Genomic DNA, 25,389 nt, shown 5'->3' on the forward strand with positions numbered 1-25,389 from the left:
ATTTACTTCGGCTAGGGATCTTTCTTGAGTTAACTTCAATAACAGTGTTTTCAGCGAGAGTATTTTCATAACAATTTTAAGAACCAGAAAAAAGTGTGGAGCTCCGCTTTTAGGCTTGGCTAAATCTATATGTTATATTTTGCTTGTTATTTAATAGCAACGGGACAATATGTGTCCCATACATGACGTACCTACCTCCCACTTTGCTTTTGGTGCTGACGAAAAGAAAAGCGGGCTCTTGGGCTCAAGTCTGTCAAGTTTTTTTGAAAAGGCCCTGGGGACGAGGTTGGTGCCTTCCAAATACTTCCGCTTGGTTTCGTCCAAGATGCAAGACAGTACTGCAAATGTTTTTTTTATATGTCAACCAATCACTATCCAAGTAACCACGTTGGACAAAAGGTTTGTTTGCACATGAAATGCTTAGTGTACCTCGTAATCTTCAGTACAGTGGTAGCTTTTGAGCTGTAAGCTGTACTGTTTTGTGATAGTTTGATGAAAAGTTTTCCGATTTTGATTCAAGCCTGATCTGGCATAACACAGATAACATGTCTGACGTCGGAGAAGGTAAGCTTAATGTTTTTGCTTACGCAGTGAGTTCTAGCAAGTCACTCATTCGAATTTCTGACATTTCTGTGAACGAGTCGATCAAGCCTTTATGAAACTGGATTTCGTTTGAGATAGTTAGGGCCTGTTTACATGATTCCGGAATGACTTTCATTCCGGAACGAAACTCGTTCCGGAATGAAGTTCGTTCTGCATTCACATGACAGAGTCGACCGGTTCAACCAAAGGCATTTTCACGTGCGCGGTTTTCGCGCGAGATCAAAACAAGATGGCGTATGTTTCGCGCAAACATGTTTTTGTGCCCATTAATGGCCGTATCTGCGATTTTAACAAGTAATTTGACCATAGAGCTGCTTCTTTGGGCTAAACAGTAAATGCTATTACGTTTTTTCGCTTTGAATTCAAACTGTGGAGTCCGTGTGCGGTTTCATGAGTTGCGATTTCATCTCGGAACGAAATTCGTTCTGTGTTTACATGATACCAGAATGAAATGTCATTCCAGAACGAAACTTTCATTCCGGAATGAAAACCGGAACGAACTCATTCCGGAATGACTTGACTTTCGTCTCGGTATCATGTAAACAGATACAGAGAAATGTATGGGGATGGAATGAACTCGTTCCGGAATGAAAGTCATTCCGGAATAATGTAAACAGGCCCTTAGAATGATATGCAATCCCCAGGGGCTTTTTCCCATCCATTACTTTTTCAACCTTTTCGTGTAAAATCCGCCATCTTGAAAATGGGGCAAGCGTGTCGCAGATTGCATAGTTTGTATGTGAATTTTAGGGATTTTGATGTAAAAAAAAAACTTTCATAAAATACAATCCTTACGCTTTGTATGAATCAAAACTTAAGATATTATGTATTATTGACTGAGTGATTTTTAATACTGATGAACCATCATGCCCAGTGCAACGGGACAATATGTGTCCCCATACACGACGTACCTGCTGACCAAAAGAAAAGCGGGCTCTAGGTTTTCAAGTCTGTCAAATGCCCAAATACTTCCGCTTGGTTTCGTCCAAGATCAAGATGCAAGGCAGTGATGCAATTGTTTTTTTATATGTCAACCAATCACGATCCAAGTAACCATGTTGGACAAAAAGTTTGTTTGCACATGAAATGCTGAGTGTACCTCGTAAACTTCAGTACAGTGGTAGCTTTTGAGCTGTAAGCTGTACTGTTTTGTGATAGTTTTGATGAACAATTTTGCGATTTTGATTCAAGCCTGATCTGGCATAACATGTCTGACGTAGGAGAAGGTAAGCTTAATGTTCTTGCTTACGCAGTGAGTTCTAGCAAGTCACTCATTCAAATTTCTGACATTTCTGTGAACAAGTCAGCGTTAAGTTCGATCAAGCCTTTATGAAACTGGATTTCGTTTGAGATAGTTAGAATGGTATGCAATCCCCAGGGACTTTTGCCCATCCATTACTTTTTCAACCTTTTCTCTGTAAAATCCGCCATTTTGAAAATGGGGCAAGCGTGTCCCAGATTGCATAGTTTGTATGTGAATTTTAGGGATTTTGATGTAAAAATTAAAACTTTCATAAAATGGGCAGTTCCAGAAAATATCCATACACCATGACGGACGGCTTTTTGGAATTCCGAGGGCAAGGGGGGTTCTTTGAACTGGAATTCCGAGGGCATGGGGGGATACTTACGATTGGAATTCCGAAGGCATGGGGGAGTTCCAGATCTTGGATTTCCAGAGGAGACAGACAAAAGTGTGTTCCTTGAAATGCTAATTTTGTGGATTACTCATTTGTAAATAAAGCACGAACTGACGACCGCGTCGCAGAAGCAGGATACAAGAAGATACAAGACAAGTATCGAACAATCAGGCGTGTGTTTGCGGGTAGTATCGAAAACGAAGACCCCGAAAACGAAGACCTAAGACCTAAGACCCATACGAAAACTAAGACCCGTACGAAAACTAAGACCCATACGAAAACTAAGACCCATACGAAAACTAAGACCCGTACGAAAACTAAGACCCGTACGAAAACTAAGACCCATACGAAAACTAAGACCCATACGAAAACTAAGACCCGTACGAAAACTAAGACCCGTACGAAAACTAAGACCCGTACGAAAACTAAGACCCATACGAAAACTAAGACCCATACGAAAACTAAGACCCATACGAAACGAAGACCCGTATATACGAAAACGAAGACCCGGCCAAAACCAGCGTTACCCAGAGTTGCGTGACATTAATAATAATGACAGAATAATATTGAAGCAGACTGAGCGTACTGAGAACCCGGGGGGGGTACTCCCTATAATGGCCTATACGGGGAGGCTCCGCCCGAAAGGGGTACCTTTTTCAGGCTTCAGGTATATAAAAGGGTAGGGATTTCACGCGTTTAAGTATATGAAAGGGTATGGAAATATGTCATTTGGCTATTTAAAAGGGCCTTTAATTAATATATTTTAAACATACGCAATTCATGGCTGTATTATTTTAATTTATTAAGCGCTACATAAAAATGACAAGAAAACGTCCTATTTTAAGTCCAAGCCATGTCTCTTAGGTATATGAAAGGGGTACCTTTTTTCAGTTAAAGGTATACGAAAGGGGTACAATTTCTGTCAAAAATGGTATATAAAAGGGTAAGGGGTTAGAACTTGGGGCGGAGCCTCCCCGTACAAAACTTTTTGGAGTACCCCCCGGGACTGAGAACGTACTACTGATCAAAAATCTAGACTTGATCGAAAACTAAAACCTGATCGAAAACGGTTGCTGCGTCACAGAAGAGACAGCCAAAGTCTCCAACAGTAATGCACCGTATCGAAATCTTAACGCGCACAATACTTGCTTCAATAAACTTCGCTACCCGATTATTATTTCTCGCTTTACATCCGCGTAGAAGGGTGCGGAGAGGGGGGGGGGATTGTGCTGGGATGCTCTCCAATGATGCCTTTAGAGGCCATGACATTAGGGGGGACTGAGTATCCTATATCCCATTAATTTTTGGAATAAATATCCCTTATCCAGTTAATTCCGGTGGTTGTTCCAACATGTATGTTCGATATCCTCAAATCTCTTGTTTAAATATCCCTTTTTCACAAATATCCCCTATCGATTTTCATAATGAAAAAAAAATCCTGTATCCCTATAATTTTTTACCCAAATATTCCGTATCCGTAAAACAGATTCCATGCGAAATGGGCTTAGCGATTGCAAAAACCAACTAATAAACCAAAAAAAAAAACGGATCGAAAGCCTCCAATCATCTTTGCAGCTACAACTGTACTATTTTCTGAGAGGTCCGCTTAAACCAAACAGGAGATGTCAATCACTTTTTTTAAGTTCACGCGGGAAAATTTGTACTTGTCTCTGATATTTGTACTTGTCTCATTTCCCCGACCAAAAGATTAAAAACCTTGGCAAGTCATGTGTGACCTAGGCTCCCGCAGTGCTATCAGAATGGAATTTTCAAAAGGAACAGCATCTTTTCATTCCGTTTACGTGTTGAAATAACTGTAGCGTTCCATTTGTCGAAAAATTCTCACCGAAAATTCCATGTAAATGGAAAGCGCTCATTGATTTTCGATTTCAGTAGTACGTTCTCAGTACGCTCAGTCTGCTTCAATATTATTCTGTTATTATTATTAATGTCACGCAACTCTTGGTAACGCTGGTTTTGGCCGGGTCTTCGTTTCGTATGGGTCTTAGTTTTCGTACGGGTCTTAGTTTTCGTACGGTCTTAGTTTTCGTATGGGTCTTAGTTTTCGTACGGGTCTTAGTTTTCGTACGGGTCTTAGTTTTCGTATGGGTCTTAGTTTTCGTACGGGTCTTAGTTTTCGTACGGGTCTTAGTTTTCGTACGGGTCTTAGTTTTCGTATGGGTCTTAGTTTTCGTATGGGTCTTAGTTTTCGTATGGGTCTTAGTTTTCGTACGGGTCTTAGTTTTCGTATGGGTCTTAGTTTTCGTATGGGTCTTAGTTTTCGTATGGGTCTTAGTTTTCGTACGGGTCTTAGTTTTCGTATGGGTCTTAGGTCTTAGGTCTTCGTTTTCGGGGTCTTCGTTTTCGATACTACCTGTGTTTGCGTTCATTTACAAAAGAAAACCAATAAAATGTGGGTTGTACATCAAGCTCCAGAGGCCTTAACGTTGATGAATGTCTTCATTCACTCTTTTTTCTTGTCAAAGCGGATCCACAACATATTCAGCACATTCAGTGGAGCACGAAACTATTTTGCCACGCTTCGAGACGCCATTTTGAAGCACGTGGGAATGGGAGCGACTGCTGACCCCGAAGGCTCAAATTCAAGATGGCGGATATGTCAGTGCACTCGATCGTGTCCTCGATCGTATTATCTTCCGAAAGTACACACGTAGATAACACGATATTGTTATTTTAACGTTCTGTTCCAGTTTGGGGCAATGTAAAGTTAATGTAGGTTGTATCTGTTGAACAAGAGTAACGAGAAAACTCTTATTTTTTTTTACATTTTCATCCCAGCCTCTGTTACAGATCGAGTCATTTGAAATAATTTGATGTCAAATACGCCAAATTGGGCATATTTGAAACCATGCTGGGAATTGTAAAGGACTTAAAGAAAAAAGGAAAAATCCGAACGGGAGGGGGGTTAAGGATTATGGAATTCCGAGGGCATGGGGGGGTAACGCATTTTGGAATTTCTGAAGGCAAGGGGGGTTAAAATATTGAAGCCGTCCGTCATGGTGTATGGATATTTTCTGGAATTGCCCAATATACAATCCTTACGCTTTGTATGAATCAAAACTTAAGATATTATGTATTATTTACTAAGTGATTTTACTGATGAAATTTGGTGATTGTGTCCTGGGAAGAAAATTGTAATAGCACTTTATAAAGTGAAGTCCAGTTTTGGCCCTCTCTCTCTGAGAGGGACAATTGTCTGCACATCCTGGGGGGACTCCCATATGAAAGTGACGGGGATGCTCGTCTCGCTTAGGGGTGTCAATTTCGGACTTTGGGTCTCGCTTAGGGTGTTTTTAGAAAAATGGCAATATTTTTAGCCTTCAGGGTCTCGTTTAGGGTTAAACACAAAGTTAAAATACAAATATCAGTTCTTTTTTTAGAATTTTGGTATCTTTTAAGGGTCTAAAATAGCTTGAGTCACGCCCAAATTGATCTCTTTTAGGGGTTCATTTCAAAATTTCCGACAAGCATCCCTGTCCCTTTAATATGGGTCCCCCCCCCCCCCCGGCTGCACATGCATGCATGCTCATCTCTTACGGCCTTGGTTACATGGAAAGCGGGTGCCTACCTGCTAAACGAGCTTTCTTGGGCAAGAAGAGAGCACAGACATTAAAGAGTTAAGAGCTTGGACATAAAAATAGAAAAGAAAATAGCCCGGGCACCCTCCCTCCATGTAAGATTCTCCACTAGTCACTTAATCCACATGCACATGTACTTTTGAGGTGGCTGTCAATCATCTCTGCTGAAGCTACTTGAGTAGTTGTGCCAAATCATTTTAAATGTCAAGAATATTTTAAAATATTGTGTTAAAACTACAAGAGACATATGTCAATGTTTAATTTTCGGTGCTTAACCATGCATGTCATTTGCCTTCGCTTTCATGAGACTCAAATCAAAATGAGTTTAACAACCCGATGTTGCATGACACACAGAGAGAGGACTAGAACAGTACTTGCTTTTAGTGCAGCGTGCACTTTTGTGATGATAAGCACAATTTGCTAAAATGATAACTAAGGTTTAAACTTTGATGGTTGATTAATTAATTAAGTCATTAATATTATTCTTCGGAAAGGGGCAAGGGGTGGTGAGTACCGTTTTCTCAATCTTGTCTTATTACTCTCTGGAGGCAGTATCACGGGAAGTCACCTATGTTTTTGTGTAAACCATGATAGAATGTATGAGGTTGTACTCAGTGATCAACAACATTACCTTTGAACAACAAAAGAAAGATATACATTCATTTTCTAGGGAGCGATTAAATGTAATCAATAGTTTTTTAGTGGTTTTCTTCCAAGTAACACTGTCAAACTTGAAAATGTCAGCCTGACTATTTTCAAGTTTTAGGGCACTCCTATCTTTTATAGCCAAACCACCTTTAGTGTTACCAATTTTCATGACAAGTACAGTATGTTTTAGCAAGGTCAGGCCACTATTACTTAGTGAATTTCCAATTATACCTATCCAACACCTTCATTGCATTTTTAAGTAGTGCTCAATCATGGCGACACTGTCCCTTTTAGGGGTTTCTTTCACTGTTTTGTTGGAAGTTTTAAAAATGTAGTCTGGGAAAATATGACTTGTGTGAATCTCCACATTTTCAAATCAAAACCCCGCCAGAAAAGACACTCGACAGTCAAGATCCATAAAATGATCCCTAATGAAAATCTTCTGATATTATTGTTTAGGACACAAGTTTACCAGTGGTGGTGGTGTGTACTGCTTCATCCATGACTTGATCATTAAAGGAAAGGATGCACGGTTTGTGGATGGCAATGGGCGCTTTGCTATCAACTGGGCGAGTGCCCCTATGCATTATCATACTGATTTTAAATCAAGAACTGATAACATAAGCGACAAGAAGGCCAGCAATAACTTGAGGTCAGCGCTTCTCAATTCCTATGAAAAAGAAGGAGCTAAGGAGTATAAAGAGTCACACAAGAAAAATGAAAAAGGGGAGATCATTGAAAGACAGTTTCAGATGCCACCCAGGATATTGAAGTCACTGTTTGGATCAGAAGTGTCGCTGACTGATTATGACAGTAAACAGGAGACAGACAACATTTCATCAGAGGTAATTTAAAATATAAATATAAAATAAACAATGTACAGCCAGTTAAGAGTTTACACGAGGTACATGTACATACATGTACATTTAGATGAGTTCAGGAAGAACATGTAGGGAGGGTCATCACTTTTGTTTTTAACAGCCTTCTGCTGGTGTTGCTCTCAGTTAAAAGGAGCTCACTACTTTCAAAACGTTATGAAGAACAATACCACCTGAACCAGCCATCAGAAACTGCATTATTAGTTGTGTGACTGTCTGTCTTTTTTTCATCAAGATTAAGTGTTGGCTTTTATGGCAGGTATCATGTTATGTGTCTGTCTTGTACTCCTTGAATGGTTCATTTGGGTGCCTTCATCTTTTAGAAAAAGCGGTAGGGACTCAGACTTCCCCAGCCAGTCCGGTCTGCCTGGAAGATTCTTCAGCATGGCATAGAGACTCATGGCTAGGGCCCTCAGTGGAGGCCCTCAGAATCACCTGTGCACCCAACTTTGACATAGAGATGCAGTTGTTAAACAAAAGAAAGAAACTTTTTAGGTGTCTGTATGAACTTTTTGGGACCTTGCTACTTCAAATGTTTCTGCTAAATAAAGAGTGTCTGCTTAAAATGGTTTGACAATACATGCATAAACAAAAATGTACATGACATAGTGAATATATGAAAGACATAATATGTGAACTGTGGATTAATGATGAAATGAATGACGTGATCCTCGCAGTGTGTTTTTTTTTAGCCTGAAAAAAATTTCAATGCCTAACAATTTCAGGCTAAAAAATGCAATTGCTTAAAGTTCTTACACACTGCAAGGATCACATCATTCCTTTTAAGGATGTACATGTATGTAAATTGTACCTGGGCGCTTTCCATTCGACCAAAAATTCTGGTTAGAGTTTCCGGAAAATTCCAGTGGCGAAAGGAGCAGTATTTTCCGACTCTTCCGGTTTACTGCACGGAAGGCAAAACAAAATTTGCATATGGTAGTGCGTCGAATATGGAAATTTCTACAGTGCATTTAAATAATGCACTGTGGCAGGTTTGCTGCACATATAACTTGATATTTTTGCAAATAAAAAGCATTCCGAGCACTGAAAAAACCGCCAAGAATGACACCGTAGCCTCGAATACAGGGACCTTTCAAAAGGCACACAAGCAACGAAAACGTCGCCAACCCAAAAAGTTCAATGAGAATTACAATGGCGTAGCCTGCACGCACGTTATAAATATTTGTACATTTCTTTGCTGCCGCCTGCAAAACAACAACGAAAACAACCGAATTAACCTAAATTTTTTATTTGGAGTTTCACTGAAGAACATTTTCTTAACTCATGTAGCTGCTTTCAGCTGCCCAAATCGCTAAATTTTCTGCCAAAGGAACTTGGGCTGAGTGTAAAATGGTAGTTTTTTCCAAAATTTCCGGAAAAGAGGACAACCTCGCAAGGTAGACCCAAATTTTCGAAAACAATTTCCGGGAACTTTCAGTTCCATTTGATTTTGCTCCTGGAATTTCCGGGGTTTTCGGTTGAATATTGGTTCGCATTTCGGAAAGTCAACACTTTCCGGATTTTCTGGAAACTTTCCCAGGAAATTTCTGTACCATTCGCGCTTGTTCCGAAATTTCCGGAATTTTTGGTTGAATGGAAAGCGCCCGTAATTTATTAAACTTTTTGTCTTCTTTCTCCAAATACAATGTACTTTTAATACTAGACTCATATTTACTCTACTGGCAAGAAAGGGAGTTGATTTTTTCCCTTTCCTTTCAAAGGTGTGCAAAAGTTCTCACGAAAACCCTACCTCAAGTGACACTGGTTTTGATGAAGCAATGGATACCAGCTGTGATGGTAATTAATAAATAAAGTGTAAAATGACTTGCACACAACACACAAACAAATACTGAGCGCTTAATAAATTATTAGCCGGGCACCACAATATTGTTCTGTTTAGGTAAGGCAAAATGTTAACTTTCCCTTTTTCAAAGCTCAAATGTTGTTTGCTATACATGTAGATGCCTATATGTTTTGTACCGGGTAGTCTTTTTTAAAAATTAATGTGTAAGAACACCCCATGACAGAGATGGGAGAAAGTGGAAAACATCCATTTTTAAGCATTGGGCGATTCCAGAAAATATTCATACCATACCACGGACAGCTTCCATTTTTTAGTCCCCCTTGCCTTTAGAAATTCCAAAATGCATTATCCCCCGTGCCCTCGGAATAATCGTTAACCCCCCTCCCGTTTGGATTTTTCGTTTTCTTCGCCAAGCCCTTTAGAATTCTCAGCAGGGTTTGCAAATATGCCCAATTTGGCGTATTTTACATCACATTATTTCAAATGACTTGATCTGTAACAGAAAAAGTCATTATATGACTCAGGACAATTCTGGCATGAAAATGTAAAAAAAAAATAATAAGAGTTTTCTCCTTACCCTTGTTGAACAGATACAACCTACATTAACTTTACATTGCCTCAAACTGGTAATGAACATTAAAATAAGAATATCGTGTGATGTACGTGTGTACACTCAGAAGATAATACGATCGAGTGCACTGACATATCCGCCATCTTGAATTTGAGCCTTCAAGGTCAGCAGTCGCTCCCAATCCCATGTGCTTCAAAATGGCGTCTCGAAGCGTAGCAAAAGAGTTTCGCACTCCACTGAATGGACTAAATATTTTGTGAATCGTAAACTCGATCGTATTATCTTCCGAGGGTACACATGCACGTACGCACTTCACACAATATTCTTATTTTAATGTTCATTACCAGTTTGAGGCAATGTGTGGTTCCAGAAAATATCCATACCCCCACCACGGACGGAATTGGAAATTCCAGAGGGGGGGGGGGGGGGGGGTCAAGGGCCCAGGAAATTCGAAGAGGAGGGGGTTGCCAGTGAAATTACATTTCCAGACGGTAAAGTTTGATGCAGTGCAAACTACTTTCAAAAATCATTTATTACCTACTCTACAAATGTGTTACTTAGCAAAAAATAGCACCCTGGGTTCTTGATTCACAATCGCTTTACTTTAATTTAAAATGGGTTTTTCTTTCTCCTGAAAGCACACTGAAAGCAAATAATTTCACTGAAATCCTCCATGTTTGTTCGTCTGTCATTACTTGTTACCAGTCCCCCGAAACTTGTCATGTGGTTTGACCGAAATGCACTGGTGTCAAGCGTTGCTTGTTTCACGTTCGATCGAAGGGAAATCGTCCTTGTTTGTGAAAAGTTTCATGTTTATAAGCGATGAAAATAGTGATGATGTCAGATGCTCAAGATTAACTTGTCCTTGTTATTTCTGGCTATTTGTTTGTTATTTTCCTGTTAAATCTTGCTTTCTCAGCGAGCATTAGCGACTTTGCGATCATGTCTATATGGTGAATGTTTATATCAACACTCTTCAAATCTGTGTTCTGATACATTTAGCGGTAAATTTCTAAAGCAATTGGAATGAAAAGGGATGGATGGTTATACAACAAGGTAATTTGACAAGTGACTACCAGATATTTTGTCTGTTTACTTTTAAGTCCTGAAATTTCTGTATTTTGTCTTCAACAGTACATGTATGTATCATTTTAACATATCTTCCGATCGTTCAGTTATACGCTATAACTGTTTACAAGAGAGGTGCCCTAAAATTTAGAGCATTGTACAATTTATCTTTTTTTCCAGAGGGGCTGGGGGTACGCAATATCGGTTTTCTTTTGTAAATGAACACAAACACAGGCCTGATCGATCGATACTTGTCTTGTATCCTGCTTCCGCGATGTGGTCGTCAGTTCATGCTTTATTTACGAATTAGTAGTCCACAAATTAGCATTTTCAAGAAACACACTCTTGTCTGTCACCTCTGGAAATCCAAGATCTGGAACAACCCCATGCCTTCGGAATTCCAATCGTAAGTATCCCCCGGCATGCCTTCGGAATTCCAGTTCAAAGAACCCCCCTTGCCCTGGGAATTGCAAAAAGCCGTCCCTGGTATGGCATGTATATTTTCTGGAATCACCCATTACAGAAACTATCTGAGAGTCGAGACAACAACCAACAACAAACAACATTTTTACAGTGCACAGAAAACTGACCGTCACAAATTACTAAGTATGTAAACAAATTATTGGACAAATCAGCCTACAACCTGACTTTCCCACAAAGTTACCTGTACATGTATGGCTATCAACCGAGACCTTAGCAAGACGAGTGTACTAACTTGTTTGTGACACATAAACAGGTTATCTGATTATATTTAAAACAAATGCCTTGAACATCATGATGACTTGTTTTCCTCTGTGAACAACTACAAGACCATGAACACAAAAAGGAAATCCAACATCTGTTACTACTGACAGCAACTCAATACCGTACTTACTGTAGGGCACCTTAGAGACCATTGCACATAGGTATTCCAATAAAGGTGTACTGTTTGAATTCTTGGGCCACTAGCTATAGCTAGACCCAAAAACCCAGACAACCTTTTTTTTTTTTACCTGTGAGGACATATTACTAGTTGCTTCATTAAGCTTCAGCAGTATGGGCTGTTTTGTTCCACGTGCAGACTTTATCTTTATAACTGGTTAATATACATGTATGTCTTTAAGGTTTCTTTAGCAATAGTGAGCAAGATGGTTGCCTTGCTACTGGTGGTAATCCGACTGATGGTTTTTTTCTGGACAACACCAAAAGTGAAGCAAACGATTTTAATCTTCCAGAGGTACACTGCTAAATACTGTGCAATGTTGGAGTAATGATTTGTTCTTGATTTGACAAAATTTATGTTGTCCTACTGAACAGTCTTACTCAATACCACCAGCCTGTTTTCATGATAATGTCACAGCAAATGAAATTTGCACGATTTCAGGCTGGGGTAATTTTCTCTTGATATGTTAATAAATAAATGACTGATGCATGACTGACTGACTGACTATGTATGTTTGTAGTAAACCCCCAGCAATTCCCTTACCCAGACATTTTGTTCCAAAAATATTTGAACACTTAATAATAATTATTATTCTTTGGTCACTCAAGAGATGTCTGAAGTTCAACCAAAAAGGTTTCATACTGATGACGTAGCTCTACAGAGATTGATGTAGGGTAGTTTCTCTGATTGGTTGTTGCTCGCAGCTGTGCACAAAAATTCATCATGATTATAAAACTCTTGGGTTCATCTATTCAGCAGGGAAAGATTTGAGCTCTTGCTTAAAGGATATCTGTTTAAGTTAACAGAGGCTAGGTCTCTATATGTTTTGTTTACTACTTCTGTAAGAAATTCTGACTTAGGGAATATTGTATTTATCTCACCAGACACATGATCTTACCGAGGAGGATATAAAGTACATACTACATGAAATTTGTTCTGAAGAAGGTATTTAATAGTATACCGTAAAATTCCAGTTATAAGCCCTGGGCTTATACAACTTCGCAAGTGATTTTGAGTGGGCTTATAGGCGGAGGGGCTTATATCCGGGAGGGCTTATAAGCGGAACAGAAAAAACGTTTTAGAAGGAGCTACGGGAGTGTTGATCGAAATATGTTTTAAAGTTAAAAACACATAATAAAGCAACATTTAGCCCTGTTCAGTACTGTCAACCGGCAGAGGGGGGGGGCGGGCTTATATCAGGGGGGGTTATAATCAGATGTATTTGTTTGTTTCCAGGTAGATGGGCCTATAACCATGGGGGGGCGGCGCTTATAAGCGGAGGGGCTTACAACCAGAATTTTACGGTATACACTTTACACTGTACATAATAAAAAAATTGGTTTTCTTCCTTATTTGTTTTTTTTTTTTTTATTTCATATAAACAAAAAAATAAGTCCAATTTAATAATAACTGTTATAATTTTATGACTTTTGTTGCAGTGGAGGAATTCATCGATCCTTCAGCAGGCCCCTTAGAGGTAATTCTAGTTATATAAATCTCCACATGTATGGTTTTAATGTTGATGATGATGATGATGATTATAACAAATGTACAAACAACAACCAATTCTCCCAACAAATCCTATAAGAAAATTCATGGAGATCAGGAATGATGATTTTGTATGAGGATATTTGGCATAGGCTTAGGCTTAGGTGTAGCTGTAGGTGTCGGTTATAGGTATAGGTACATTATATTGTACATTTGTATATCAAATAAATCACTCTTTGAAATTCCAATGGCTGTCCATGGTTTAATTTTATTTTTAATTAAAATTATTGTTTTGAATTCATGGCATTGGTTTTACTCTGAACAGGGTGGACTGTCATTTAAAGTAACATCGAGCAAAAAGTTGCCTGAAGATGATACATCAGAAGTATATGAGGCAGACTTTTATGGGCTTTGTGCTGTCCCCTTGACGCAGCTTAACCAAAACACCTTAGCTGGAGTTACTCCTTGTAAGTTTTTTGGAGGTCCATGCATCAATCTTATAATTTTGACTTTTGGATATTGCTCTCATTTACACTGTTACAAGAAAAAGGCAGTGTATATCAATAAAGAGTTATGCAATTTGAGAGGGTTGTTGTTTTAAGGTTTCCTCATGTGTTAAAATATTAAACTTCAAGATTTTGACATGTGTTAACAGAGTTCGCACAGTCTTGAAAAGTCCTTGAATTTTAGGGGGAGTCCTTGAAAAGTCCTTGAATTCCATTTTTCCTTGAAAAGTCCTTGAATTTGTGTGTAAGTCCTTGAAAAGTCCTTGAATTTTCTTCAACTTTGAATGTAGTGGGGTCGAAAGACAATTGCTTTACAAAGACTTTGGTCTTTTCCTGTGTAAAGCAGCTTCAAACACTGAAAAAGCCAGGTGTAAAAGCAGCTGATAAAGTGAAATTGAGAAGAAAAGTAATCTAACTGCGCACTTGAGTTCAAATGTCAGTGAAACAAATTCACCAGCGGTTTTGTATAGAACTCTTAATTGTCCTGCGCATGCCGCATGCATTTAAGGCATTTAAAAACCTTTAAAACCTGTTAGTTTAGACTGGGAATGTGCATTAATGTACCATCCGTAAAATTACATTCTGGTAGGTGGTCCTTGAAAATTCAGTTATTCACTGAATAGTTTTTGAGTTATGAGCCTAGAAAGATCCAAAATAGGGTATCTTTAACGTCATATGACGTTGCCATGGAAACAGATTTTGATGTTACCATGACCTCAAATTGTTCATTGCCAAATCTTGTTTACGCTTGTGGTCGGCAATCTTCGGAAAATCGTCAAAAACATCGTAATTAGTAGGTTTATATAATAAACAGAATATTACATGCATGGTTGCTTGGAGATATGAAAATTATCTTCTCGTGTTCAAATCGATATCCCACTCGTTTGCTGCACTCACTCGTGAGATATCGATTTGAACACTCGAAGATAAATTTCATATCTCCGCGCAACCATGTAATATCCTCTATATGTGTCTTTTTCTTTTTAAGATTTCTTAAACATTAGTGACCCAGATGATGGCCTAAGTTATGTTACTAGTGGTATTCTGACTGATGGCTCACTTCTGGACAACACCAACAGTGCAGAAATGGATCTTGATCCTCCAGACATCACCATTCCCAGCTTTGAGGTACACTTCTATACTGTGTAAAGTTGGAGTATTGCTTGGTTCTTGATTACTCTCTCTGTGTATACTTAAAAGTGAAATTTAAGTTGTCCTACTTATAGTGGTCTTTTTCAATTATAATTTTATACCAAGAGTTGCACTTGCTAAATTTATAATCCTCTGATTTTTATAATTATTTTCACAGCAAATTAAATTTGCATAATTTCAGGCTGGGAAATTTTCTTTAATTTGACATGTTAAAAAAAAATTGTAGTGAATCTCAGTTTTCCCTTTAAGCCCAATAAAACAGACATTTCTCTTCATAAACATTTGTACACTCTTTCTTTGGTAACTCAAGAGATGCCTGAAGTTCAACCCAAAAGATTCCATACTGAAGATTGACATATATAGCTCTACAGAGATCCATGTAGTGTACTCTCTGATTCAGATTGGTAGTTAATTTCAGTGCACAAAAATTTAAAACATGCATACCTGTTGTAGATCTAATTGGTTTTAGGGTTACATGTAAATTTGTTACCAACCTATAGGTTAATCAGGTTGAAACCGATTAACCCAGGTTAACTTAACAGATTGAACTTGAAAACCAAAAACAATATTTACGGCCTACAACATACCTAGGGGAGGGTTCCAGGGGTTTCAGGACTCCCCTTTTGGCCTAAGATTTCAAGAGAAAAAAAATCGGAAACCCTGTTTCTGAATAAAAATTTGGTGGGATGAGCTTTTCATCTATTAATTAATTATTTAAAAAGACATCGCATGTTATATGGAGGGTTAACTAGCTACAATATTATAAAGATGCATAAATTGGACAGATTGCGCAAGACTGTATTCAGCAACTATTGACTTGTGGTTTGGCTTGCCAGCCAAAACTGGCCGTGATGAACATTGCTCTTTGTTTATCATCTTTGATCAAAAAAGGCATCACTTATACTCAATCTCTGCAGGAGGGAAAGGTCTTTCCAAATGATGTCCAAATTAGAGTGATTGGTTCGATCAACTGTGCATGACATACCCACAAAAATGCTTAGAAATTAAAGCGAAAAACTGGTAGGAGAATTTCTTGCCTCAACCACCCTTGGCTCCTCAATCGCGAGTATTTCCTGTTTGGATGGTGTTTTTTCAGAAATTCTTGAACTGCAAGCAAGCCCAGTAGAAGGCCAATGACTACAACAAAAAGATAAGAAAATCAAAGATCTCTTCGAGATATTGACTTTTTTGCATGAAGTTAGTATGAGTAGAAACGTATCACGGAAGGATTCAAACGTCTTTCAGTTCAAGCATTTTTTTATTTTCGCGGAGGAAATGCTGTATTTGTCAGTCGCGACGGCTGGGTGCTTTGCGACTCATATACTTTGGCTTGGTTAAAAATGGTAAACTTTGACGTTTGCCTTTAATCGAAATAGTTGTTTCCTTTCGAGTTAGAAAGATTTCTACTTGGCTTAATGCAGGGTTCCCGATAAAGGTTACGCGCGACAGTGTTACCTTTTGTCTCGTCACGCAATCTTAACCCCACATCGAGAAGTAAATTTTCGTTTGGATATTCCCAAAAGCCGCTTCTCCTCGCGTTATTCTTTACCTTACGGCTACACATACTATTTCTAACGACTACATTTCTAGTAAAACAGTTGTTGTTTATTTTTCTAATGGCGATGAATTAAGTTCTAAACAGAAGCAAAAAGTAATTTCACAACAGGCTACAAAAACACTTGTAAATATCACTTAACACATTTAATGATGTTGCAATTCTAAATTGTGCAACTCATCAGAAATAATCAGCTGTCACGAAATCAGTTCCCTTTGGTTAACTATTAGCAACGTTTTAGTGTGTGAAAGACTTGTACCAGTACAAATTTGCGTTGTTAATCATTTTAGGTTAAATTAATATTAGCGCCTAAAGACTTGTACCAGCTGTACAAATTGCGTTCTTAATCATTTTAAACTTTGTTGCCTTCGATCGCTGAACCCCTTACATTTTTAATTGGTTATGTCACGTAAGATTTGGGCTACTCACTTTTTTAATTGTTATATAATGGTACCGTTGTAAATTTGACAAGTCACGTTTTTTCTACAAGAACGGAAGTGTTGAAGCACTATAGAGTGACACAAGTCATGCGCTTTGATCACCCACAGCGGAAAGTATTAACCCTTGAGAAATTAAAGTTTTAGTGTGTGAAATTAAAGACTTGTGCCAGATTTGGGCTACTCAAGTTTTTACATTGTAATTGTTATATATAATGTTGCGTTTGACCGCAATAAATAAATTGTCCAAAATGTCCAAAAAAATGCTTTAATTTGTCAAAAATCACTGAGAGTCAAATTGGGTTGATATCCAATTTCAATTCTAGCAAGCTGCATCTGGCACTTCAGACATGATTGGAAATTTGTGCTCAGAATCAAGGATCACTGCCTTCATCGCTTGAAGGTTAATCAGGCCAGCTGCTGAGTATTACATTATTTTTTAGGAACCCCATTCTAGGCAAAAATGCTGGTTATGCCCCAGCATCAGTATGGAAATCTTGGGTTCACCTCTAAAGCAACAGAAGAATTAAGCTCTTTAAGGATGTCTGTTTATGTCTTCCTATGTTTCGTTTACTACCGGTACTTTAGTTATTATAAGTCTGAGATAGGGAATATTATTTTTATCCCATCAGATATTTAATGAGGAGGAGCTGAAAGAACCAATAGATGAAATATGTTTTAAATATCCATATAATTACAATGACCAGAAAAAAGGTATAGTGCATGGACTTACATTATAGAAAACTTGGTTTTCTTTTCTTATTTGTTGTTAATTTTCATAAAAATACTTAAGTCCAATTTAATAATAGCTGTCATTTTGTTGCAGTGGCCATCTATCCTTTGGCAGGCTCCATAGAGGTAATGATAGTAAGCTGTTAAAAAAAATTAGAATGTGTCAATCTCTATAATTTTATGTAAACTATGCTTTGAATGATGCATTCTTCAATCTTAACTCTTCAGGCCCGGCCAGGGGTTTTGGGTATACGGTATCTTGGGTGTTTTTAACCATTAGGTATTCGGTATCTTTTTGCTGAAATACGGGTATTAAGTATTTTGTTTTCCTGAATTTTTGATGGACCATTATTTTTTTGGAGATGGGGATGGGAACAAAAATCCTGAAAAAGTTGTTTGCAAGAGCAAAAAGGCTCAAATAATTTGTTGCAGACATGAGAAGGAGAAAATTGATAGTTTGATGACAATAGATAGTCAGCCATTTATACATCATGATATATGATCAACAGCACTCTTTTTGATGCCCAGAATGCTGGAAATTGCATTTCCGATCTTCTAGATTTCAAAATTCTCTGAGGGAGAATGCCCCCAGACCCCCCTAGGCTGAAAGGGGCCTTACGGCCCCTTCTGTGGTCACATCCACCTATTCCCAATCGAAAGCTGCTTATAAAAAATGTCATTGAAGACACCCTGATCAAAAGAGGTGAGCACTGGTCACACAAAACATGTAGTAGACAAAAATGTTCACAAAGTAGTTCACGCAGGTGCTGCTCACTGCAAACATTTAAAAAAAGAGGAAAAGGACATGTTTTGTTTTAAGTTCTATACACAGTAAATAAGAACCAAGGCCACTATCTGGACATACAAAAATAATATTTCCTCCAGGAAGTCACAGCCCGAAAAAGAATTGTTTGCACAGACAACACACCAGCCTTTGTTGTCAGATTTAATAATTTTAGGTATTTGGTATCGACGTTTTTGCAGTTTTCAGGTATTTTGGTATCCCAGGGGGGAAAATGGGGTATATTGGTATCCCACTACCCCCCTGGCTGGGCCTGACTCTTGTCTCTGTTTATAAATTAGCCTTTTGAATTATTTTTCTACCTTTGTTGTATGAAAATTAAAGGTGCATTTTAATGCAACCACAGTCAGTAGCATTAAGTAAGTGTTTTTGTAAATGAGTCTAGCAACTCACTACTGATTCAGAGAAATAGTTACAGATTTCCAGTTTGACCTTTAAGCAAGTTCAAGCCATTGTGTGCTAGTGTCAAGGCCTTTCCAAAGCGATTGATAAAATCCAATAGTTAAAATCCACTCAAATACTGGCTATCAAACAGAACCTGTTGGCATGCTGCTTGGTAGCTTGTTACAGACTTCCTGCATGCAGCACAGCATTGCAGCATGTTAGAGATAAGGTATTGTTAAAGCAGATATCTTGCTTATCGAATGACCCTGGTGAGACTAGTCTGTTCCATCCAAAGTCGGACACACAAGCCATAAGGGCCACTGAATATTCTGCAACTTTAAAAGTAAAAAAAGTAAAAAAGAATCACTTTTAATTAATTGTCAAGGTATTTAGCACTGTTGTGACATGCTAATTGTTTTTACTTGTTTATTAAGTCATGAACAGCAACAATGAACTTAAACATACATATAGAAGAAATCATAACTTTCTTAGCAAGGGGACCCCCAGGGGGTTCTCGAATTTCAAGTGATGGGGATGGTCAAAGGATTTTTTTGGGTTTGAAATTTCGATTCTGGGATTTTTTTGGGTAGGAAAATTTGGCAAGCTTTTCTATTAATTAAGTAGGGATGTTTTGGAGTATTAAAAACACTCTAAAGATTTGTGTGCCTTTGCTGCAATAGTTCTGTAACAAAAGCACAAACAAATTTGTTTTGCTATTGATTTTTGAGGGGTCAATTTTTGATCTAGGGATTTTTGGGGTTATGTTGGAAGCCCTAGCGATTTTTGGGGTCTTGATTTTTGCCCCCATTTAATCATCCCTGTCACTTGAAATCCCGAGTACACCCCTGGGGAGATCCCCCACCCAATGTCAAATTTCAGTGGTTATCCATGGTTAAATTTTATTTTGATTACTCTAAACAGGGCGGACTGCGATTTGATATAACATTGACAAAAACAATTCCTGAAGATAATACATCAGAAAGATATTTGGCCGAGTTTGATGGGGCTCGTGTTGTCTACTTAAAGAAGTCCAACCCTACCACCTTAACAGGAATTACTCCTAAATGTAAGTTTTTTTGGGTTCATGCATCCATTTTATTTGGTTAGTTGGTTAGTGCTTTCATCTACACAGTTACAAGACAAAGACGATGTATGTCAATAAAGCCGCGCAATTTAGATTTAGAATCAATAACTGATCACCATGCACATTAACGAAAAACAAAAATTAAATCCTGCTTAAGCAAGTGAGATTTAGTGCTGTCTTGTTATGGTGTGAAAGAAGACTAAAAGAAATGGGTCTGACTCTTTGTGAATTATAAAATGATTTTATTATACTTGTACTCAGCTACCTTGAAGCCTGGCCGCATTTGCGTAAGGGTCAAGACACAAGCTGGTAAATTACTGGGGCTTACAGATTTCTACTATGTGGATCACAAGACTCAAGAGGTGTTGAAGCGCCTGTATAAAGACGAGGCACTACAGTCTCTATATGCAACCTTGTATTCCCAGGAGCAAAGTGATGGTAATTTTGGGCTGGACCAAGGTCCGTTGATCATGCATGACCAAGGTAAGAAGCAATTATGATACTATTTTGTTACTTTAATAAGCATGCAAGATCATAAACCTGTAAACAATGTAGCATTTAAATCTTTTGTCCCTTTTCAATGATTGCATGCTGACTATATGTAAAGGGGTCCGGGAGAAGGGTTAACACATGCCCCCCCCCCCTTCCCCCACCACCACCATTAGCAGTCATTTCAACTGTTCTTATGTTCTTCAAAAAGTGCTGGATAGCTTTCCAGAGAAGTAATCTTGAAAAGAGTGATGGAAGTTCACGACAGGCTCTCTGGATTTCATGCTGCTCATCGATTTACCGAAGGAAAGGAAGTTATCAGCAAAGCAAGTCAGGAAGTTGGCGAGAAATGGAATGACCCATTTTTAAAGAAAATTGTAATGCTAGGTTGACACTGAATAATAAAAAAAAAACACACCTCTCCTTTGGAGTTAGCTAGTTAGTGCATATTTGGTTAGTTTCTAACCATACATATGTGCACTAACAAAACTAACGTGTTGTTTGATTTTGATCTGGTGGACTATGCGAGATAGCACCAGAAAAACTATATTTTATTTTATTTTATTATTATTGTTATTATTATTATTATTATTATTATTATTATTATTATTATTATTATTATTATTATTATTATTATATATATTACTTGCTATTATTGTTATTATTATTGTTATTGTTGTTGTTATTATTTTTATTATTATTGCTAAGGGCAGTGGCTAGACCTTGCTTGTAGCCGGTCTAGAATGGAGCAGTAAGGTGCCTCCTTCCCTCCACTAGCCTGGGTGGACACCTTGGGCAAGTGTTAGTACACCCTTAGCCTCCCTTGACCAGGGTTACGGTTCCACTGCCTTGGAATGGCATACTTGTCACCTTCCAGCAACTCCTGCATCCTGGTCCGTCCCCAGTCGTCTCGACCTTGTCTTGCCACTGGATATGGCGCATCAGGACGAGAGAGTGAGGCTGATCCTGCACATGTCTCCCTCACTTTAATCCAAGTCACACGCAAGTCATGACATCACCACCACCTATTCTTCAAGTCCTGTGGCGATAGGTGTTCGGCGAAGCAGCAGGTGAGGATACACTGGGAGCTGAAGTCGTGAACCTGCACACAGGCGGCTCAGGACAAGTGTTCGCCACTTGAAACGAGCAGTACGCAAGGGAAGAGCCGTCAGCACCAACAGCACAACCCCTACCCACTTCTGCTCCACATGTGGGAGAGGCGTCCTTGCCCAGATTGGCCTTATCAGCCATCTCCAGACTCACCAAAGAATCTAGATGTCTTATGGTCATCTTCGAATATGAAGGAGGAACAACATTATTATTATTATTATTATTATTATTATTATTATTATTATTACTATTACTATTATTATTATTATTATTGTTGTTGTTTTTATTGTTATTATTATTATCATCAATTTTTTGTGAAGTTTATACTAACTTTGCCTCTGTCCTTTTTTTAGGTTTGATGAATCAAATGAAGTCCTTCCAAGTTATTCAGTTACTTGTTTATTCAGTAGCTCAAACAGATGTGCAGCATGTGTATGGAAATAGAATAAAGGATGGACTATATTATTTTAAAGCTTCTAGAAAGACAGTGTTCTGGGGGAGCATGCCATCAGACCCCACTATGGACTTTTGCTTTTTGCAGTCATAGTCAAACCTGAAGATTAACTGACTGACAACTTTCCTATTTATCTGTCTTCTTTAGGTTCTTTGATTCAAACAAAACAAGCCCAAGCTCTCAAAGTTCGCCAGTTACTTGTTTATAGAGCAGCTCAAACAGATGCTCAGCAGTTTAGCCAAATGATCTTCAGTTCTTTAGCTCTAGCTAGAAATATCATTTTCAGTACTCATAAGACCAACCTCCACTACCAAAGGATGTTGCCAGGGCTAATGGCCATGATGACTTAGCACAGTTCTTGCAAGATGACAACAAAAGGTAAAAATTAATTTATATCTTATATATAATTATAATAGACAGGGAATTAGGGAATTACCCTACACTTTAGAGTTGACAAACGTTTTGATAACTTTTTGTTGTGTTTTTGGAAATTTTTCACGGTGGGGCAAGACCCACCCCCCATGCGATCAGTCACGCCCCACCTCGTCCCCATTTTTCGCGCGTCATTTATTTTTTCGGCGAATGCAATATGGTGGCATTCTGTGCGTAATGTCTCATGGGGATACTGTTTCTCAGTCCTCCAGAGGGTTTTTTAGAGTCCAATTTTGAAGCCTGGGTACTACTTACAACTTGTTTGGCGCCAAAAGGGAGGGTAGAACAGGGTTCATACTCTTTTGAGCTTTCGAATTCCACGAGTTTCCATGACTTCTGCAAGTTTTCCACGCTCTAAATTTGACCCTTTTTGTTGGAAATCATCTTTAATTTTGGATAAGTTTTTACCATCTTCTTTGCGAAAAAAATAAATTCATCGTGTCCTTTTTAAAAAAAAAACATTTTCCATGACTTTCCACGACCCACACTTAAATTCCATGAGTTTCCAGACCTGGAAAGTGAAGTTCTAAAATTCCATGACTTTCCAGGTTTTCCAGGAACCGTACGAACCCTGTAGAAAGGTGATAAGGAAGCTTGCAATGGTAATATTTATGACCTATATAAATGTTGAGAGAGAAGGTCAATTATCAACAAATTAATAGCAATGTGGAATTTTTAAATAATACCGGTATATTGAATAATTTGTTGTTTTGTTACGTTTTATTTTCTGTTAATGACGTAACTCAGGACTTGGAATATGGATCATTATCCGAATATTTTTTTTTTCGTTAAGAAGTTGAACCAGTTTATAACCAAATGTTTACCACCTAAAGGTACGCACATGCCGTATGAAAAAAAATATTGGTTGAGAACTTGTTCATTGGCTTTAAAAAATTAATTAACAAAAGAAAAAATGGAAAACAAACTTAGTAATAGTGGCATTAACATAAAACCCAGAGAAGGACAGATAAGACGAAATTTATCATCAGCCAATCGTACTTTGCGTTTTGCCTCTTCCTTTTTAATAGGTCCTGTATGCGTGGTGTCAACTGCTGGTCCATAGTGGATGGAAAGTCTTACATATTAAATGAAGCTTCTAACCAATCGGACGTGTTCCTCTTGGACAAGAAATGGTAGCCGAGACCATGGGAATATGATTATGGATCCTGACAGAGAAATATAAGGTGGGAAACTCAAGGTTTATATCTCAAGGGTCATTTTTGACATTGTTACTTTTTCCAATTCCTGACGATCTTTCTACCGTTCAATGATCTCCAGAATCCCAAAGGCCAAGAGTTCAGAGTGGTGCTACTAGACTCTAGAGGAGTTGACGCTGCAAACAGTGAAGGCCAGGACGATATTAAGATATTTACTTTAACTGTCCTTCTGCCTGCCGTGCTCATTTAAACTATGCTGACAAGGCGTCATCTCGAGGGACTGGAGTATCCTTCCTACATTATAAGTAAAAAAAATAATATAGAAGACCTAAAACGCCCCCGAGTAATTAACAGGTTCTTTTCCTGGTAGCTTGGCGTTATTGAGCGGTAGAGTCAAATCTCTTCGGAATGAATGAACAAGCAATTTAAGAGTTTGACTTGAACTTTAGATGAAGAAGAACTTTAGATGAACTTTAGATGAAGAAAGTGAAGTCCTTTAAAAAGTCACTGATTTCAACATAGGGCAAACCTTTCACCACTTGAAGAATTGTATATGATATAACATGCCAAAGGTTAACAAAAAACGTACAAAAAAATCAAAACTAAAACAAAACCAAAGAAGTGTGCCAAAGTATTTTGCATCAAATTAGTTATTTCATTAAAAACTATGTTGGGGGTACTTCATAAAACATTCCATCAATAATTAATGTGTGAATTTCCTTAACGACTATACAGTTTTATTGCAAACCTGGAAATGAATGACAAGCATACTAAAGAGGTAACAGCACTGCTTGAGAAGATTGATGGCCATCAGGATGAAATCGAGAAAATGAAAGTATCAGGCGATGAGCAAGCGTTACACTCCACTGAGACAGAGGAAGAACACACTAAAAATTGGCAGGAATTGCCAAAACTATAATAAGCAATAGTAGATTTTTCCTATTGTTTTTTGTTTATAAACCTTTTTTGGTAATGGCTTTTTAAAAGCAACCGTTTATGTTTACATTATTTTCCGACGTTATGTAAAACAGTTAAATCCAAGATGGCATATTTAATGACATTAAGAGGGTTGGGGTGGGATTTAGGTGCGCAGTGTGTCGTGAGATTTGCGTTTGTAATCAGCGGCCGTTAGGAAAGTGAGAATTCTACGGCCAGCCTGCGCCGCGTAAAGGTTAAATTTGTTTTTGTTTTGAATTAATTTGTCATCCCCGGATTAAGGCTTTCGCTTTGTTTTTTGTATCACTGTAAGATAATTTATTTCGAAAAGTATTGTCTACACTATGTTAAATCAGGATACCCTAAAACCCCAAGGGTTGCACCACTGCTTTGGTCGGGGGCACACGTTCCCCTTTTTTTCCACCTGCTGGTTTTAAGGGGTTTTCGTGTCCGGCTTTGGTGCATTTAGTTTTCTCACTTTATTCATAGTTTTTTTCTTGTATTAACTGTTGACCTTGAATAAACGGGACGGTGGCTTGGCTGGCCAACGCGCCCATTCAATAACTGACAAGTGTGTCTGGATGTGTAGTAGAGGCAACAAAATTTTATTGTTATAGTCGCAAGTTTGCTCCAAATGTTTAATATGGGGCTCCGTCGCTCAGCCTCCTCTTTGTACGATCGTGGGTGTATGACTGCTTGAATGGATGTACGATTCGAGAAAGTGATTAAATGTTCATGATTTATATAAGCGTATCGAGTGCGACGTGGCTACCTGATGAACGCGGCATTGTGTTTCATTTAGGCTGCTGAGAATATGAGCGGTCTGTAAGTCCAGTCAATCTACGAGTTTTGGATGGCCCAGATCAAACAAATTGCAACATTTCGGCGCGATGTTGATGACCTTTTTCAGCAATTTGGTGTTTTATTTTCTACAGCTATAC

At 38.3% G+C, this 25,389-nt stretch overlaps 1 protein-coding gene across 3 annotated transcripts; it reads left to right on the forward strand.

Moving 5' to 3' along the window:
- Window positions 1–249: 249 nt before the first annotated feature.
- Window positions 250–25,019, forward strand: LOC144638836 (uncharacterized). 3 transcript variants are annotated; one of them, XM_078498120.1, is made up of 15 exons: window positions 250–399; window positions 6,947–7,332; window positions 9,087–9,162; window positions 11,912–12,024; window positions 12,615–12,675; window positions 13,170–13,207; window positions 13,544–13,685; window positions 14,713–14,852; window positions 17,501–17,582; window positions 17,695–17,726; window positions 19,708–19,852; window positions 20,132–22,301; window positions 23,384–23,539; window positions 23,634–23,797; window positions 24,248–25,019. In XM_078498120.1, exons 2-12 carry the CDS (start codon window positions 7,069–7,071, stop codon window positions 20,368–20,370), a joined length of 1,332 nt encoding a protein of 443 aa, XP_078354246.1. In that variant the 5' UTR covers window positions 250–399; window positions 6,947–7,068; the 3' UTR covers window positions 20,371–22,301; window positions 23,384–23,539; window positions 23,634–23,797; window positions 24,248–25,019. The 3 variants fall into 3 exon arrangements, with proteins under 3 accessions (XP_078354246.1, XP_078354245.1, XP_078354248.1); XM_078498119.1 differs by lacking the exon at window positions 250–399 and adding an exon at window positions 406–564; XM_078498122.1 differs by lacking the exons at window positions 250–399; window positions 23,384–23,539; window positions 23,634–23,797; window positions 24,248–25,019 and adding an exon at window positions 406–564 and having other exon boundaries at window positions 17,501–17,581; window positions 17,693–17,726; window positions 20,132–20,332.
- The last annotated feature ends 370 nt before the right edge of the window (window positions 25,020–25,389 follow it).

Source organism: Oculina patagonica, chromosome 14, assembly GCF_052425735.1.
Source record: "Oculina patagonica isolate OP01 chromosome 14, crgOcupat, whole genome shotgun sequence".
Classification (NCBI taxonomy): Eukaryota; Metazoa; Cnidaria; class Anthozoa; order Scleractinia; family Oculinidae; genus Oculina; species Oculina patagonica.

What these genes read in the sequence shown, in the direction of transcription:
- LOC144638836 (XM_078498119.1), top strand. An exon ending in AATGGATACCAGCTGTGATG is followed by an intron (nt 9,163 to 11,911) that starts GTAATTAATAAA and finishes TATGTCTTTAAG; the next exon opens with GTTTCTTTAGCAATAGTGAG. An exon ending in TGAAATTTGTTCTGAAGAAG is followed by an intron (nt 12,676 to 13,169) that starts GTATTTAATAGT and finishes CTTTTGTTGCAG; the next exon opens with TGGAGGAATTCATCGATCCT.